This window comes from Oncorhynchus masou, chromosome 1, assembly GCF_036934945.1.
Source record: "Oncorhynchus masou masou isolate Uvic2021 chromosome 1, UVic_Omas_1.1, whole genome shotgun sequence".
Taxonomy (NCBI): Eukaryota; Metazoa; Chordata; class Actinopteri; order Salmoniformes; family Salmonidae; genus Oncorhynchus; species Oncorhynchus masou.
In genome coordinates, this window is record NC_088212.1 from 42,265,260 (window position 1) to 42,282,816 (window position 17,557).

General features: G+C 41.4%; 1 protein-coding gene across 4 annotated transcripts in view; it reads left to right on the top strand.

Annotated features, from left to right (window-relative positions):
• Positions 1-3,956: 3,956 nt before the first annotated feature.
• LOC135544687 (F-box/LRR-repeat protein 17-like) overlaps positions 3,957-17,557 on the top strand; it is a 315,158-nt gene continuing 301,557 nt past the window's right edge. For 3 of the 4 annotated variants that reach the window (XR_010456360.1, XR_010456361.1, XM_064972507.1), the window contains exons 1-6: positions 3,957-4,145; positions 9,346-9,833; positions 10,108-10,461; positions 10,665-10,787; positions 11,146-11,403; positions 11,606-11,737. Coding sequence is in view for 1 of the 4 variants with exons in the window: in XM_064972507.1 (XP_064828579.1) it covers positions 9,366-9,833; positions 10,108-10,461; positions 10,665-10,787; positions 11,146-11,403; positions 11,606-11,737 (1,335 nt within the window). In the remaining 3 variants the exon portion in view is untranslated. Of the gene's footprint in view, positions 4,146-7,458; positions 7,682-9,345; positions 9,834-10,107; positions 10,462-10,664; positions 10,788-11,145; positions 11,404-11,605; positions 11,738-17,557 lie in introns of all 4 variants that reach the window. The other variant, XR_010456362.1, reaches the window with a different exon arrangement.

Genomic DNA, 17,557 nt, shown 5'->3' on the forward strand with positions numbered 1-17,557 from the left:
GTAGAGTGTTGGAGGCTATTTTGTAAATTACATCGCTGAAGTCAAGGATCGGAAGGATAGTCAGTTTTACAAGGGTATATTTGGCAGCATGAGTGAAGGATGCTTTGTTGCGAAATAGGAAGCCGATTCTAAATGTAATTTTGAATTGGAGATGCTTAATGTGATATAACACTGTAACATCAGTGTTATACCAGACTAGCGTATACACCCATATGATGTATTATGATAATTGTGTATCCATAGCCAGGGCTACAGTTTATAAAAGGCCACAATTTCCCGGACCCAAGGCTACAAACTTTTTCCCCCATGTGTGCAACTTCTGCAAGCACCTCTGCTCTACAGCTCTATGCCAGTATGCAAAAGATGACAATGCATGCAATTATGGAACGGCTTTTGGGTCTTTGCGTGTCAAAAAAATACATGTCAAATAACACAATTTGATGTGCCAAATTAGCTTGTTGACCAATCAGGACCTGGATATGACTGCACATCACGTAATAATTTAACGCATTCATGCATTTTTTACATAGTTATTACACATGGATTACACTATCACTTGTATTTCATCTGTCACAACCTTGTTTAACATTATCTAGTCGAAATATGGCATGATTCCACCAATTGTAACCTCTGCATAACTTTCAAAGACATACTTTTATTTTGAAGGCAAACCCCAAATTCCACTATTGTGCCTAATCCTTATTGTGGCTAGCTTCACAACATATAACCTGGTCCGGTCGAGCCTCACTAGCCTGATAAAGCTGGCTGCTTATAACGGTAGCTTTGGGCAACAGGGTTAAGTAGCTGGCTAGCTATTTATTTTCATGAACTGAAGTTCAATTTCAATAGGCGAACAACAAGTTGCTACCGAGCTAATACTTAATTACAATGATTCCTAAATCGTTGCTAACAATAATGAAAATGACTGCAGTTTCTAATGGTCATTGTTTTCAGGCTGGTTGTAATTGGTGCTAGCTAAAAAAACAAAAACTGGTGCTAGCTAGGTACCAAGCTAAAGCTAGCTACCCCAGAAGTTGCAGTCAAACAAATAATGCAATGCTTTAATTATAACGTTTTTTTTTCATGCGTTCGGGTACCTCAGAGCGCCCCAGGTCACCCCATGGTATTTGATGATAAGTATTAAGTGGAGGTCGCTAGTTACAATGGTATCTTCAATCTAGCCTAGCTTTTAGCTAGATAGCTAGCTGGTCTGCAGCGCAAGCTAGCTTGACTTGCTATAAAGTTAGAGAAACAAGTTGAGGAAAAAGTAACTCAACCTGGAGTTATATAGCATCTGGAACAATATATTTATCCTGTCTTGAATTAAAAGGTCAAAGTATATGCAATCTCTGAAGAGAGACGGGCTCTCCTCCATCTTGTGTTACAAACCCTACACGTCTAAACCCAAATTCTTATTTACAATTATGGCCAAACTCCACACTATGGAACTCAAAGTCAGATGTGTTATAGCCTGGATTCGAACCAGGGACTGTCAACTCTTGCACTGAGAGATACAGTGCCTTAGACCGTTGCGCCACTCGGGAGTCCAACATCGCGAAACTTTTTGGAACGCTTGCAAAATAGACCAAACAGACCAGGTCAGGGTCAAGTCAGTGAGAGAAGTGAAACATTCTTCCTTTGTTGTTAATTCTCTCAAATCTAAAGGCACAACCTTGATTCGAGCCAATGTCTTAAGTAGTTGAACATGTTATTACTCCAACCTAGTAAAGTACTTAAGTAAAAATACTTTAAATTAGTTTTGGGGGGTATCTGTACATTACTATTAATATGCTTGACAACTTTTACTTTCACTCCACTACATTCCTAAAGAAAATAATGTACTTTTTACTCAATACATTATCCCTGACACCCAAAAGTACTTATTATGCTAAGTATATTTAAAACCAAACACTTAAGACTTTACTAAATCAGTATTTTGGGTGACTTTCACTTTTACTTCAGTTATTACAACTGGGACCTTTTTCCACCACTGCTCCAACCTCATAAAAGTCACAAACTGAAACGTTTTCATTTTCGTCAAAAAACAACTTAATATCGAAGCAGTGCCTTTGATTTGACCTGCACACCCACAGTTCGGCGCAAGACAACCATTAGACATTTTTTGGGGACCCAATTCGAAACTCTCTTTGACCTCCATACAAAAACTCCTTGATCGGTGGGCGAAACAACAAAACACGCCACCTGCTGGAGGGAAACAGATTTTCAGCCGAGTTGGGCCTCTTCCTCTTTTGTTCCTCCATTCATCGCCCAATGGGATTCCTATATCTTTAACTAATATCTCAGATGGGGCTGAATGTGGAGACACACATATTGTACAATATGAGGAGGAAATTATAACCATAATAAAGCTTTCCAGTTTCACTGATTCACCACTCACCCACTGGAGATGACTGATGCCATTGTCAAAAGCCTCTTGCTTTCTTTACTTTGTAAAACAAGGCTGTTCACTTAATAGGCCTATTTGGTGAGCAGATTAGTTTTCTCTTTTCAGCAGGAGCCATTTGCTTTCCAATCTGTGTTTTCCCGCGATTGTGTGGTGAATGAAGAAAAATTGAAGTTATTTGTTATTTTGTTTTTTGATATGGAGTCTTTCCCTACTCAAGTGCAGTTAGGGTATAGTAATTACAGAGTCTGAGCTTTTATCCCAAGACCAATACAGTGTGATCATTGCAAAGCTTTTGGTCATGTTTCAAGTGTTTGCAGAAGGGAGAAGCTGAGATGTCCAAGTTGTGAAAAAGACAATAGTATGTGTTATAAAAGTGATGAAAATGTGACAAACACGTCTTTCGAATGCCCCACAAGTGTGAAAGAGAATGAGGTGGCCAAAGTCAGGGCTATCCAGTGCATATCATATGCAGCAGCTATTAAAAGGGTTGAGGGTTTGGTGGTGGATAGGCCTTCACTGCAGCCTGCAGAGGTTGCCTTTTGAACCTTTATTTAACTAGGCAAGTCAGTTAAGAACAAATTCTTATTTGATCACAGCCAGTTGTAATATAGATCGCGATCAAGCCAGGGTCTGTAGTGACGCCTCTAGCACTGAGATGCAGTTCATTAGACAGCTGCACCACTCGTGAGCCCTTCTATAAGTGCAACGCTGGAGAGATGGGAGTTGGCTCGTCTATCAGAGCAGAGAGATCATAGAAAGTGAATAGTGAATGTCATTCTAGTTATGTGAGAGATACAGGCGTGATTCGCTCTCTCACCACAGTAATGGCCATGCATTGGTCTATAGGCTACAATGTTGCGCAAACCATAAACTGGGCAGGCCTAACGCCTATATGCGCAAAATATTACTCTGCATAATCTGGATATGTGTGCAACAAAAGTTCAACATTCACCTTCTGCTACCATTTATGTCAAGCAGTTTACGCATACAGTTTGATGCATATGTTCGATAAATCCAAAGTATGCACAACACAAAATGCACTGCAACTGCCTCTGCAACGCAATGCTGTAAGGAAAACACAGCGTTCCATTGGAAATGAATGTATTTCTGGTGTACCAAAACGTAATAATCCTGTCTGTGTAATCGAGCCGTTACTCGAATCAATTCATAGAATATCAGGCAAGTTTTCACATGATGTTTTTAGGTGTCAGGAGGATTACAAAGGAGGCAACTTGAATTAACTCTTGATTGTTTTTAATCAAATGTTTACATTACAAACGGTGACAATTATTTTTCATGCCAAGAGAGGTATCGAATCCTGGCAAATAGGTTCCGGAACGAAACAGTCCTAAATTGAGAGGTGCGGATCCGGCTCAAATTAAGCACCGATTGCAACCACGTTCTACAATTTTATTTCAAATTGTCATTCGCTATCCCCTTTTATATACAGTACAGTCCAAAGTTGACTACATCACGGATTGGTCACACTGGGCAAAGACTGACATTTGGCTCCACCAATAACAGATTGTAAATCGCGTTTTTGTCGTCTTCCTCTCCCTGCATTTATTTAGTCCGGAAGTGTTTTCTTTGGAGACTAAAACACCATAACGAATATTTTACCTGAATTGTTGCCAATTTCACATTATTGTGCCCTGAAATTTTAACGCTATACTCGTCCGTGTGTTGCACGCGTGGATTATGAGAGCACCATTCGGAGGGGGGAGCACAGCGTGAACTGGTGAGCAGCAATACAATGTAGCTAGAAGCTAGCTATGCATCCTCAGCTAGTATCCGTGTTGCTAACTAGCTATCTATCTAAAACCCAGCTGATCTAGCCACTGTTTTACTACTAGCGTACTATCCCGTAGTTTTACCATGTAGCCTATTGCTGGATATGTATTATTTAACAAGTTCTTTTCATTTTCTATAAAGCAATAGTAATAGCTTGCTTGCTATTCCATTTTAACCCCAAGGCTAAGTGTTTTACATGACAAGTCAGTTGTAAAGGCAGGCACTGTAATGATACACACAGGTATATCGCAATATATATACCAATGATTTAAGGCTGAGGGAAGGTAAAGTTTATTCTGATTAATTCGTTTACAAGTCTTCCGTGCTACGTTACAATTTAATCTCTGCTCTCGCAAAAGTTGTATTTACAATGTAGCCTCCTAGCTAGTGACACCAATAGTTGCAGAAATCATCTTACTCACTCACTGTCTATTGGGCAGTATCATCACTGTACAAACACTAGCTAACTACCTTAAGAATAATCAAATGCGTTGTAGAAAACATTAAGTAGCTGCTTGCCTTAATACACAAACAGCGATATTCTAGAGACCTACACTGCCCACTATTGTCACTGTCTGTGCTTGACCAATAATAGCAGCTGCTAAATGCATATACAGGAAACACTGTTGTGAGTCGAGATGGACCTTACAGTAGCGTTCTATTTCGAGGAACTGACCACCAGCTGCTCCATTATATTTAGGCACAGATGGTATCATAGTTGTGTTTGACCATGACTTGTGATGAAAGACCACACACATATAGAATAGCAGGGGGAAATATTGTGTTACTGTCACTTTTTGAAGTTCTTGAAATTCATGTAATGGCATATTTTCCTATTATGGTGATATAGTGCAGATGCTATGTTACAGTGTTGGCTTGAATGAGATCTAATGCAGGTCAGTGGAACAGTGGAATGTTTTGGAACTTGACTTGCTGTGATCATAGAGTGGCAGCTTGTCTAGTGCTTTAAGGCTGTCGATTGCTTTATTTAATTTGTAAGGCAAACTTTTTGGTTCAGTAGCCTTCGCAAGAGTTTTGGTAACACTTTCGTAACTGCTTTTATACCCATGTGGCACTCTACCCTAATTAGCTCACACTAGTAACAACATTTGTAGTAATATGTTGTTACATAGGCTAGTACTTTGTGCATTTTGATTCAGCTAATGGACACATTCTGTGTCCAATAAGTGTTTTAACATGATTGTTCAGTGACTACCTCATCTCTGTACCCCACACATACAATTATCTGTAAGGTCCCTCAGTTGAGCAGTGAATTTCAAACACCAATTCAACCACAAAGACAAAGGAGATTTCACAATGCCTCGCAAAGAAGGGCATCTATTGCTAGATGGGTAAAAATAAGACATTGAATATCACTTTGAGCATGGTGAAGTTATTAATTACTCTTTGGTTGGTTTATTAATACACCCAGTCACTACAAAGATGCAGGCATCCTTCGTAACTCATTTGCGGGAGAGGAAGGAAACCTCTCAGGAATTTCACCATGAGGTCAATGTTGATTTTAAAACGGTTATAGAGCTTAACGGCTGTGATAGGAGAAAGCTGAGGATGGATCAACAACATTGAAGTTAGTCCACAATACTAACCTAGTGTGAAAAGAAGGAAGCCTGTACAGAATAAAAATATTCAAAAACATGCATCCTGTTTGCAATAAGGCACTAAAGTAATACTGCAAAATGTGGCAAAACAATTGAACTTTTTGTCCTGAGTAAAAACGTTATGTCTGGGGCAAATACAACACATTACTGAGTACCACTCTCCATATTTTCTAGCATAGTGGTGGCTGCATCATGTTATGGGTATGCTTGTAATTGTTAAAGACTGAGTTTTTCAGGATAAAAACAGAAAAAGAATGGTGCTAAGCACATGCAAAATCCTAGAGGAAAACCTGGTTCAGTCTGCTTTCCACCAGACACCGGGAGATGAGTTCACCTTTCAGCAGGACAATAACCTTAAACTCCAGACCAAATATACACTGGAGTTGCTTACCAAGAATAAAGTGAATGTTCCTGAGTAGTCGAGTTACTGTTCTGACTTAAATCTACTTGAAAATATATGGAAAGACCTGAAAATGGTTGTCTAGCAATGATAAACAACTAATTTGACAGCTTGAAGAATTTTGGTAAAAGAAGAATGGACAGATATAGCACAATCCAGGTGTACAAAGCTCTTAAGACTCACCGCTGTAATCGCTGCCAAATGTGCTTTTACAAATTATTAACACATGAGTGTGAATACTTATGTAAATTAGATATATCTGTATTTCATTTTCAGTACATTTGGTAAAATGTCTAAAAACATGTTTTCACTTTGTCATTATGGGGTATTGTGTGTAGATGGGTGAGGGAAAAACAATCTATTTAATCCATTTTGAATTCAGGCTGTAACACAACAAAATGTAGAATAAGTCAAGGGGTTTGAGTACTTTCTGAAGTCGTTATGTGTTGTTTTCTGAATGATTTGGGTTTTAGCTCTTAATCAATGCAAGACATATCTGGCATTTTAACTGTCATGGGCAATTCCATGGCAATGGAATTGCACTGAGACTCAGATTTTATAATTAATATCTATGCCAAACAAAAATCATTGATTTCATAGATGAACAAACCATACAGCTTTATGCACAATGAGTACTTTAAATAAAATACACTGACAATTTGATAAAAACACATTTACTGGAAGAACTGTGCAGGTTTGGTCAAATTAATCAGTAAAATATCCCTCAGTTTGTGACCACCTTTTCCAAAAACGCAGTTAAATATCTGTTACGAATTACGATTCAAAGATGTCTGCAGAAAGAATGGGGTAACAGAATTTCATCATGGGTCCCTGATCTGTACTACACAGAAATGCATCATTATGGATATGAATGTCATTCTCTTCATGGTGATGTGTCCTAAATAGTTACACAAAGTTAGAAATATGCAATATCCTTTGCATATTTAGGTATTATTCTACACACTTGCTATTATTTTAATGGACTCCATCACCAAACAAGAACAAATGTGGTTGGACCGGACTAAATCTGAACCAATCACAGACATCTATGTTTTACAAGTTTTGATATCAAAGTACAGCGCACTAGAGCTCAGTATAGTTCAGTACAGTACATTATAGTGTGCTCAAGCTCTACTGTGTACTGTACTTAACTCTACTCCACTCTATATTACTGTACAGCACAGGACTGTACTGAATTATAATGTACTTTTCTTAACTGTACTGTACTTTGTTGTCCAAAGTTGTGAAACCTAGACCTGACCAGACCAAATCTAAACCAATCATGGACGTCTAGATGTTTGGGCCAAATGAAGGCCGGTCCAGATATCTCTGCACGTTGAAATCAAGACAAGGGCAGACTGACCAAATTTCAACTACTTTTCAACGTCCATGGACGTCCGGTGTTGGTCGGTGTTCGGTGGGTGAGGATGCCGGTTACAGTAAATGGAAAGACGGGGCTCATGGGTAGGTGTCAATACGAGCTGGGAGAGGAGACGTTAATGAGAGAGAGAGAGAGAGACTGACGAGAGAGAGAGTCAGAGAGTCAGAGTCCAGACTTTTGAAGTTCTTGCTTTGACCACCAGATGACAAAAAGGTAAATAAAAGTTATGAACTGAACATAACATGCCAGTGGAAGGGAGGACAGTAGCAGGAGACCCTATGAGCTGAACATAACATTATGCCAGTGGAAGGGAGGACAGTAACAGGAGACCCTATGAGCTGAACATAACAGTATGCCAGTGGAAGGGAGGACAGTAACAGGAGACCCTATGAGCTGAACATAACAGTATGCCAGTGGAAGGGAGGACAGTACCAGGAGACCCTATGAGCTGAACATAACAGTATGCCAGTGGAAGGGAGGACAGTACCAGGAGACCCTATGAGCTGAACATAACAGTATGCCAGTGGAAGGGAGGACAGTACCAGGAGACCCTATGAGCTGAACATAACAGTTTGCCAGTGGAAGGGAGGACAATACCAGGAGACCCTATGAGCTGAACATAACAGTATGCCAGTGGAAGGGAGGGGAGGACAGTACCAGGAGACCCTATGAGCTGAACATACAGTATGCCAGTGGAAGGGAGGGGAGGACAGTACCAGGAGACCCTATGAGCTGAACATAACAGTATGTCAGTGGAAGGGAGGACAATACCAGGAGACCCTATGAGCTGAACATAACAGTATGCCAGTGGAAGGGAGGACAGTACCAGGAGACCCTATGAGCTGAACATAACAGTTTGCCAGTGGAAGGGAGGACAATACCAGGAGACCCTATGAGCTGAACATAACAGTATGCCAGTGGAAGGGAGGACAGTACCAGGAGACCCTATGAGCTGAACATAACAGTATGCCAGTGGAAGGGAGGACAGTTCCAGGAGACCCTATGAGCTGAACATAACAGTATGCCAGTGGAAGGGAGGACAGTAGCAGGAGACCTTATAAGCTGAACATAACAGTATGTCGGTGGAAGGGAGGACAGTAGCAGGAGACCCAACTCTGGTTTGTGACTACTATTATTTCCCATTGTAGCCAATTCAATTGCAGAAATTCCGTTACTGATTTGGTAACAGAATTTCAAGTTTGAATCACTTAATAATTCATAAACAAAATTAATATCAGTAAAAACATAACTAATTGATAGATCTACCAATACCTGTGCACTTTCCTGTGCACTTTCATTATCCTCCTTCCTGATGAGGGAGAGAAATGTGAAAATATCTTAGATAAGTGGGTTTTTAGTAACGGAATTTCAAGACATAAGACAATGTTTCTTAAACTTACAGAAGGCATAAACAAATCTAAACTAAATATATACTATATTTTTAGCTGGCAGGGGTCTTTACTTCAAAATTATTGTGTTTTGATGTATTTCCAATAACTTTAAAGACTTTTTCTGGTAGATATTTTTTAAGAACCACTTTCCATCTATTTGACAAGAAAACAAACTATTGGCTTAATTCCTAATTACTAGGATGGAATATGTTTGAAAAATGTCTATATAGACTCTTAGCTTTCATTTTTATTTGACATGCTCCTATGAACTTCACATTGGTGCTCATGGGTCCATTTACATGGAAATGACATGTGCAATTCTATTATTTTATGTCCTTCTTTCTTCCCTTACCTAGAGTCTCCGTGAGTCATCTATATGGGCCATCTTCTCTCGAAAAATGGTTACCGCCTGAACAAGAGGACACACAAGCTGCACCACAGGAAGAAGAAGAAGAGGAACTGCTTCCTGCAGGGGCCCTGCATGCTCTGCTTCATCGTCCACGGCAACAGCGGGGGCCTTGACGACGACGACAGCGACCAATTGGAGACCGGGGTCAACGGCGGAGGCAGAGGACGTTGTCACAGCAACGCAGGTGGTACCGGAATCGGAAGCACCTCAAAGCTCGCTGGGCGGTACGCTGCTCTCACTTCCCCTGAGGACTGTGCCAAGTTCCTGCTGTCGCCAAGGGAACTAGCCATCTGGGAGGGCCAAGGGAGGAGTCTACTGTCGGCCGTGCCGGCTAAGCTGATTCCACCGCCAGCGCTGTTCCGGAGTGCAGGGATTCCAGTGCCCATAGCTGTGGCTGTTTCTGTGCCTGGTAGTACCAGTGACTACGCTGAGATGGTGAGAAACTAGAAAGGGTTTATTCCTCGTGCTGCGCTGCTGAGTTAATTGTTTAATTCATGTCATTGATTGGCCAGAGTCCACTCACTTGATGTCCCAGGTTTGAATCAGTCCCTGATTTCAGAAGGGAAGGATGAAAGTCAACAGACACTATCTGAACAGTTTGCTCCCGTACCGTACACTTCCTGGTATCTCTTCTGATGTCATCTCTGTCGAATCCCTTTCCATGTGGTTCTCTGTGATCTGTGTCTGATCCTTGTTTCTTTCCTCCAAGGTGTGTAAGAGGAAGTGTGCGGAGGTGCAGAGGTGCACACCCTGTAAGCAGCCGCGATGTGCCTTCCCTGTCCCTGAGGGAGGTGTGGAGGATGGAGGAGGAGGAGGAAGTGGGGATGCCTCCTCTAACTCCGGGACTGGCCACTGCCACCTCTGCCCCCTGCCCTCATCCTCTTCCTCCTCATCCTCGTCTGTCGAGGGCTGCTGTGGGATGGCTCTCCATGGTGATCCGCTGCCCCAGAGTTCTGACTCCTCCCCCTGCTGTCTGCATCACCATGACGACTGCCAGGGGAGAGGCAGTGACGTGATTGACACATCCAGCATCAACCGCCTCCCCTCCTCCATCCTGCTTAAGGTCAGAGGTCACCACTAGAGTGCAGTTCATTTGGGAGGCCTGATTGGATGCTTTCAAAGGCTTTTGTTCTAACTGAAACTAACTGAAATGGGCTGGATGTAGCCTGGGTACCGGTCTGTTTAGATCCACTGCTTGTACTCTGTGTTTTTGCCAAACAACAGGCTGGATACACAACCTGTTAATGTGTTTTCTGTTCCTCTCAGGTGTTCTCCCACCTGTCGGTGAAAGAGCGCTGTCTGTGTGCCTCGCTGGTCTGTAAGTACTGGAGGGACCTCTGCTTAGACTTCCAGTTCTGGAAGCAAATTGACCTCAGTGGCCTACAACAAGTGAGTACAACATTTGAGACATTTTATAGTAACATTTTAATTTAAAATATAAACGCAACAATTTCAAAGATTTGACCGAGTTACAGTTCATATAAGGAAATCAGTCAATTGAAATTCATTCATTAGGCCCTAATCTATGGATTTCACGTGACTGGGCAGGGGTGCAGCCATGAGTGGGCCTGGTAAGGCATTGGCCCACCCACTGTGGAGTCAAGCCCACAAAAGGGCTTTATTACAGACAGAATATGGAACATTTCAGGGATATTTTATTAAATCTCATGAAAAATGGGACCGACACTTTACATGTTGTGTGTATATTTTTTTTGTATTGTTCATTGTTCACCCACACCCCACTCAGGTAAATGATGACCTCCTGGTGAAGATAGCTTCTCGGAGGCAGAATGTGACGGAGTTAAACATCTCTGACTGTCGTGACGTGCAGGACCACGGTGTGTGTTCCCTGGCGGCCCACTGCCCGGGCCTTCAGAGGTACACAGCTTACCGCTGTAAACAGCTGAGTGACCTGTCTCTCAGCTCCCTGGCCTTACACTGTCCTCTGCTGGCCAAGGTCCATGTTGGAAACCAGGACAAACTGACAGACGACGCACTCAAAAAGGTGCTCCATCTCTCTCTCTCTCTCTCTCTCTCTCTCCTTCTCTTCTCTCTCTTTCATCTCCCCTCTCTCCATCTGTCCTCCCCTTTTCTCCCTTCTCTCTCTACTTAATCCATCAATCTGATGCATTAACACTTTGTACAATGCATTTATAACATGTTTATCAGGCTTAACCCTTCTCTCCCCTTCTCTCTTGTGTTCCTAGTTAGGAGAACACAGTTCAGAGTTGAAGGACATCCACCTGGGCCAGTGCTACAGTATTACTGATGAGGGGATGGTGGCTCTGTCCAAAGGATGTCCCAAGCTGCAGAGAATCTACATGCAGGAGAACAAACTGGTGAGTACCCTACCCAGTTCTTAGGCGACAACACAATGTTCCCATTGACACCTGTTGGACTGCAAAACAAGGTAAGAGGGCCCGCCCTCTCTCTATAGTGTTAGGAGAAACGCTGCCTACATGCTTGATTTTAAATCTAGGGAGGGGGCAGGGAAGGGGGGGGGGTGTGTGGATCACACACACACTGTCTGTCTGGGGCCCTGAAGGCTACTAGAGGACCGTTGAGTGGCGTCTCTGTGATGTGTAATGTGAAACAGCCTAGGTGGGTGATGTGTGTGTTGGATAGAGGGGTTGTGGTGTATTCTTTTTGCTGTTGGCATCGAAGGATTGTGATCCATCTGTTTCAAATGAAAGGCAAATCCCAAATTCCAAGTCAAATCTGTTGAAAACATGCGAAGAGGCTTAGGCTGAAGGAGAGGACTGCATGCATTTTTGGTTGTGTAGGTTTGATTTCTCGAAGTATGCTTGTTGTGTGTCTGCTGGTGGTGCCGGGGTGTTTTGGGGACAGTCCTTGTTAGAGTGCAGTGTGAGGATTGGCCATGTCCTCCAACACAGGGGGGTCTGCACTTACACAACAAAATAAAGATGGATATTCTGCACCCCTTGGTTTGTGTGCCAGCTGGCAATACCAGCTATACTATTAATACTCCCTGGACACACACACACACACACACACACACACACACACACACACACACACACACACACACACACACACACACACACACACACATTGGCTGGGGTCCCTGAGCTAAATCTGGATTCCCAGATTTCCAGCTCATTCCCTCCTGATTCCAGGAATCTCCCAACCAGATATTCTGTAAAAACCTGAGAATTTGGGAAAAATTATCGGAACTTTGCATTTCTGGTTGTGTTGGAATCTTGTTAATTTTAGTTGGGTGTCTGTGTTGTACCAGTAGTCACTGGTTCTGACAGCGGCCTGCTAACACCAGAACACTGCAGTGAGACATCTCGTCGGCGGTTGAACACACATTTTGGCTTGTGTTCATGTTCTGCAGGGGATTTGGACATCCTCACAACCTGAATCTCTGGCTTTGAAAGCCTGTTGGATATTTGAAATGTGTCCACTCCTTTCCAAAATGAGCTTATCAAAAAGCCTCTGACTGTCTATTGTATAAGGGCAATTCCATGGTAATGGAATTACACTAAAACAGATTGTTTTTTCCCTCTTTAAAATGTATCCAAAACAAAAACCATTGATTTCAAAGTTGAACAAACCATAGAACTTTATGTCCAACAGTGGAGGCTGCTGAAGGGAGGGTGGTTCATATTAATGGCTAGAATGGAGTCACTGGAATGGTATCAACCAATGGAATCCACATGTTTGATACCATTCCATTGACTCTGTTCCAGCCATTATGAGCCGTCCTCCCCTCAGCAGCCTCCACGGAAGCACAAGTACTACTTTTAACAATTTCCACTGAAAAGTTTACAGAAATGCATTCATAGGAAGAACTGTGCAGATACAAAGTTTGGTAAGTAAGGTAAAACTATTATTAGATTTTACCCAAATTCTATTACCAAACTTGGCATCACCACAGTTTTCCCAGTACATTGTGTTTATTTTTTTTGTTGCTGTGTAAATTATTGAAGGTAGTAATTGTGCATAGAGTTGTATGGTTTGTTAAGCTTTTTGAAATCAATGGTTTTTGTTTGGCATACATTTTAAAGTGCGAAATCGGAGTCTCAGCGTAATTCCACGACCGTGGAATTGCCCATAACCCACCCAGTTTGACATGTCTCCCCCAGTGATGCACTTATTCCCCAGTGTGATTGTTGAACTATCCCTGACAGTGCCTTCCCTTCACCACTAGAGGTCAGTGATACTTCACCATTGAGCGTGGCCAGCCAAGGTTGCCGTAGCAAGATAAAGTGTGCTCTTTTTAATAACAAAGCCACAGAGGCTGGCTAGAATCCTCTACATTTGTCACTTCCATGAAAAGCTTCTCTGGATTTGTATGCATTGAGATGTGCAAAGGAGTTCTGTTTTCAAAGTTTATTGAATAGCATTATATCATAATCCGCCCTCTATATTCTCGAGCCTAATGGCTTGGTCTTCTTTTCCTCAAAATATTTCTCTCTCCTCTGAGTGATTATGGTCCTGATGAATTTGTCCACTTAAAGTTATTAACAATAGCTCAGTCTGTTAAAATGCCGTTCATCATCTGAATAGTTATGAAAATAGCGATTATAGCGAGGTGAGCGATTCATTTAGGTGCTAATGATATTTCAACGCGGCAGTATCAATTTCAGACAGTCATTTTTCAGACGTGAGATTGTGTGAAGTTTTTCTGGCTTCCTCTTCATATCATGCCGTCGGAAAAATGGGTGGTGAATATTTTTAGGAGTTGTTATGTCTAGCCGCTCTCATTGCTTTGGCCTGATATTGTCATTAAGTTTGCCTGGTATTAAGGACAGAAACACTTTCCACCCTCTCTCCTCTCCGTAGAGGATTCTCATTCTCTCACAGAGTTGCCTGCTAGAGTTTCTCTCTCCAACTGTTTTGAGGAATCAAATGCAATAGCTCGATAAGTAATTCCCTTTTCTAATTGGACATTTTGGACCAGATTAAAGAATTGATTTAATCTCTGTAAGAAGAGAAAGTGGGCAAAATTGTGATTTGTTTACAGTTGTCTTGTAGGCCTAAGGAGTAATCTCTATATCTCAGGATTTGAATTTGGCTGCTGGTTTTCATGTTTTCTCCTGTGTTTAGTTCGAAAACATAAATGAACTATTTTACATTTACAGACTTTTAGTGTGAGACTGAGGATAAACATATTTTGACTAAGTCATATGTGCCCTACGGAATCTAGCTTATGAATTGTTTTTAATGAGTGGATTTAGTAGACTGCGTAAAAACAAGTCTTGTTTCCTCGTGGAATATTTCTTATCTGCTGTGTGTTAGCAGTGTAGGCCTCTCTCTATGAGAAAGGACATGTTCGGGATCTCTTTATCCTTCTCCCTTTCTCTCACCTCATTTTTCACCGGTCAAATTCATCTTCCTCTGAGGTCATAGTTTAGAAAGCATGGTCAGTTCTTCTCTCTCTTATCCCTGGTCTTCTGCCCTCTCTCTCTCCTCTCTCCTCTCCCCCCCGTCTGCGGGAGATGCGTGTACAGTTCCCTCTGTCCTGTGGGGTTAGGAGGCCAGGCACCGGCAGGTCTACTCTGACATCTGAAGCCTTTACGAAACATCTTTTATCACAACGGCCCCCAATTCACTCACTGACAGGTCCTCTCTCTTTCTCTCGCTCGCATGCCTCATCTTTCCCACTGCCTCCCTTTCTCCTTCTCTTTTCCTGCCCCCCCCCTTCCCCTAATGTAATGTAACAGGATCTTGTCCCTTTCAATCAGTGAGGAATGGAGATGATCCCTCGACTCTGGTGCTCTGTCCTTTTTCCTTTCCTTTCCTCCTCCCCTCCGTTCTGGCCTTCTTCTAATTGAATAATTAAAAAAGATGGAGTACTTTTCTGTGCTCTCTCTCTCTCTCTCTCTCTCTCTCTCTCTCTTGCTCGACTTATGGTGGTTTCTCTCTTCTTTGGCTCGGTGCTTCCTGCTCTCATCAACATACAGTATCTAGTCTGGAAGTCTAACAGTTTAGAAGAAAAAAAAGTGAATAATTTCACAAAGGGAGTCTGTCACACTAAGCTGATGAAGTAGACAATTCTCTTTCTAGCTAGGCTATTTAAAAAATGAAAAATAAGAAACTATATTGGGTGTTGTAAGGAGGACTATTCTTCCGTGTGTAGAAGTCAAGGAATAATGACTTCTATGGCCTGTGTGACTGGCTAGAGTCACTGCTCTCACCTTCCGTTTCCCTGTCAGATCTCAGCTAGTTAGCCTGGGCTGGCTGTGGGTGTTGGCCAGTGGAGTCTGTACAGACACAGAGAATTACTATTTTTGGGCTCCGGTGATTTCTCAGGTGAAGCTCTGATGGTTGGGTCTTTATCTTTTTTTTTCTTTTTTTTTTATATATATATTTTTTTGCTCTCTATTTCTCTCTCGCTCTCTTTCCCCCACCCACTCTCTCTCTTTTTCTCTCCCCATCTCCCTGACAGCTCTCTGTGTCCACACAGTACTTAGGTGAACTGGCTGATTTGAACTGCTGAATGTTTCTCTCTGCTTAGTCTGCTGTGTGGGAGGAGGAATAGAGAGAACTTTCCAGAAGAAGTTTTCTCAGACTAGAAAAGTGTTTTTTTTTTTAAATGTTTATTTTTATTTTTATGGGATCACCTCACCTGTGTAAGTAAAGAATAAAATGGAGTGTGTTCATACTCTATTTATCTTGTCCATATTTACTGACTCTCTGCCATTGTAGGCATTGTTTCAGTCTGTTTTCAGACTTTTTTTTTGATCCCTTGTTGTTTTGCCTTTCATATTCTGTTTTCTCTCTGTCTGCCTCAGAGGACAAAGACTTATATAATACCAAACTCCTCCTCTTGTCATATGAATGTGTCCTTGGCTAGGAGAGAGACGTCCCCGGAAGTTGAGCTGAGAGTTTTGTCAATACAGACAAAGTATTGTGCAGGCTTATCAGCTCAACGGATCGCACTCCATTCTTCTACATGAATAATTATATTCCATTAGTTCCTTACAATTGCACAGGAGTATCGCAATTTTAGAAACGTTTAGACACATTTTTTTTTGTTTTGTTATCCCTATTCCTTTGCTTCTCCTTCCTCTCCTTTCCTGGGGGAATAAAAGGTTTTTGCCAAACAAAAATCATTGATTTTGCAAAGTTGAACAAACCATCCAACTCTATGCACAATGACTACTTTGAACAATTTCCCACGAAAATGTGACAAACACGTTTACTCAAAAGAAAATGCAGATGTAGTGTGGAAACAAAATGAGGGTAAAATCTCCCTCATTTTATGTGACCACGTTTTTCAAAAACTCTGTTATATATAATCCAAATTAAGATTCAAAGATACAGTGGGGCAAAAAAGTATTTAGTCAGCCACCAATTGTGCAAGTTCTCCCACTTAAAAAGATGAGGCCTGTAATTTTCATCATAGGTACACTTCAACTATGACAGACAAAATGAGGGGAAAAAATCCAGAAAATCACATTGTAGGATTTTTAATGAATTTATTTGCAAATTGTGGTGTAAAATAAGTATTTGGTCACCTACAAACAAGTAAGATTTCTGGCTGACTAAATACTTTTTTGCCCCACTGTATATATACTCCGAATTAAGATTCAACGATATCTACGGATAGAATGGGGTGTCAGTTATGATATGACCCCTTGAGTTTGAAAACATCTCATTTGATTATTGAACTGCAGTAGAGTGATTCCTCACAAAACTATACCATTTTTTGTTGTTGTGATTTTCAAATGTAATCCATAGAATAGTCATTTGGAGGAAGGATTGTTGACATATATTTGACATTTGTATGTAAAAGTAATATCATGCAATGTGCCCCCCCCCAAAAAATATATTTTTCTAAATGCATGTGTATTTTATTATATTCATACATTTATGTCGAAAAATAGATGGAAACATATAACTCAAAATACACAGTAAACGGTAAAGCTTCATAGGACACCAATATTTGCTTTGTAGCACCTACAGATGAACCGTTATGGAGTCTGGAAGGGGGCCTGGGTGAGGCCAAAATGGCGCAAATATGCCAACTTTAATTATTTCAAAAATTATGTTTTTAGATGCAAATGTCAACAATTCTACCTCCAAAGGACTAGTCATCTATGGATTGCATTTAGTAAAAATCCCCAAAATCGTGGCTTTTTTGTTGTTGTCTGGGTATCATGAGAAATCACTTAGTAAGTGACGTGGAT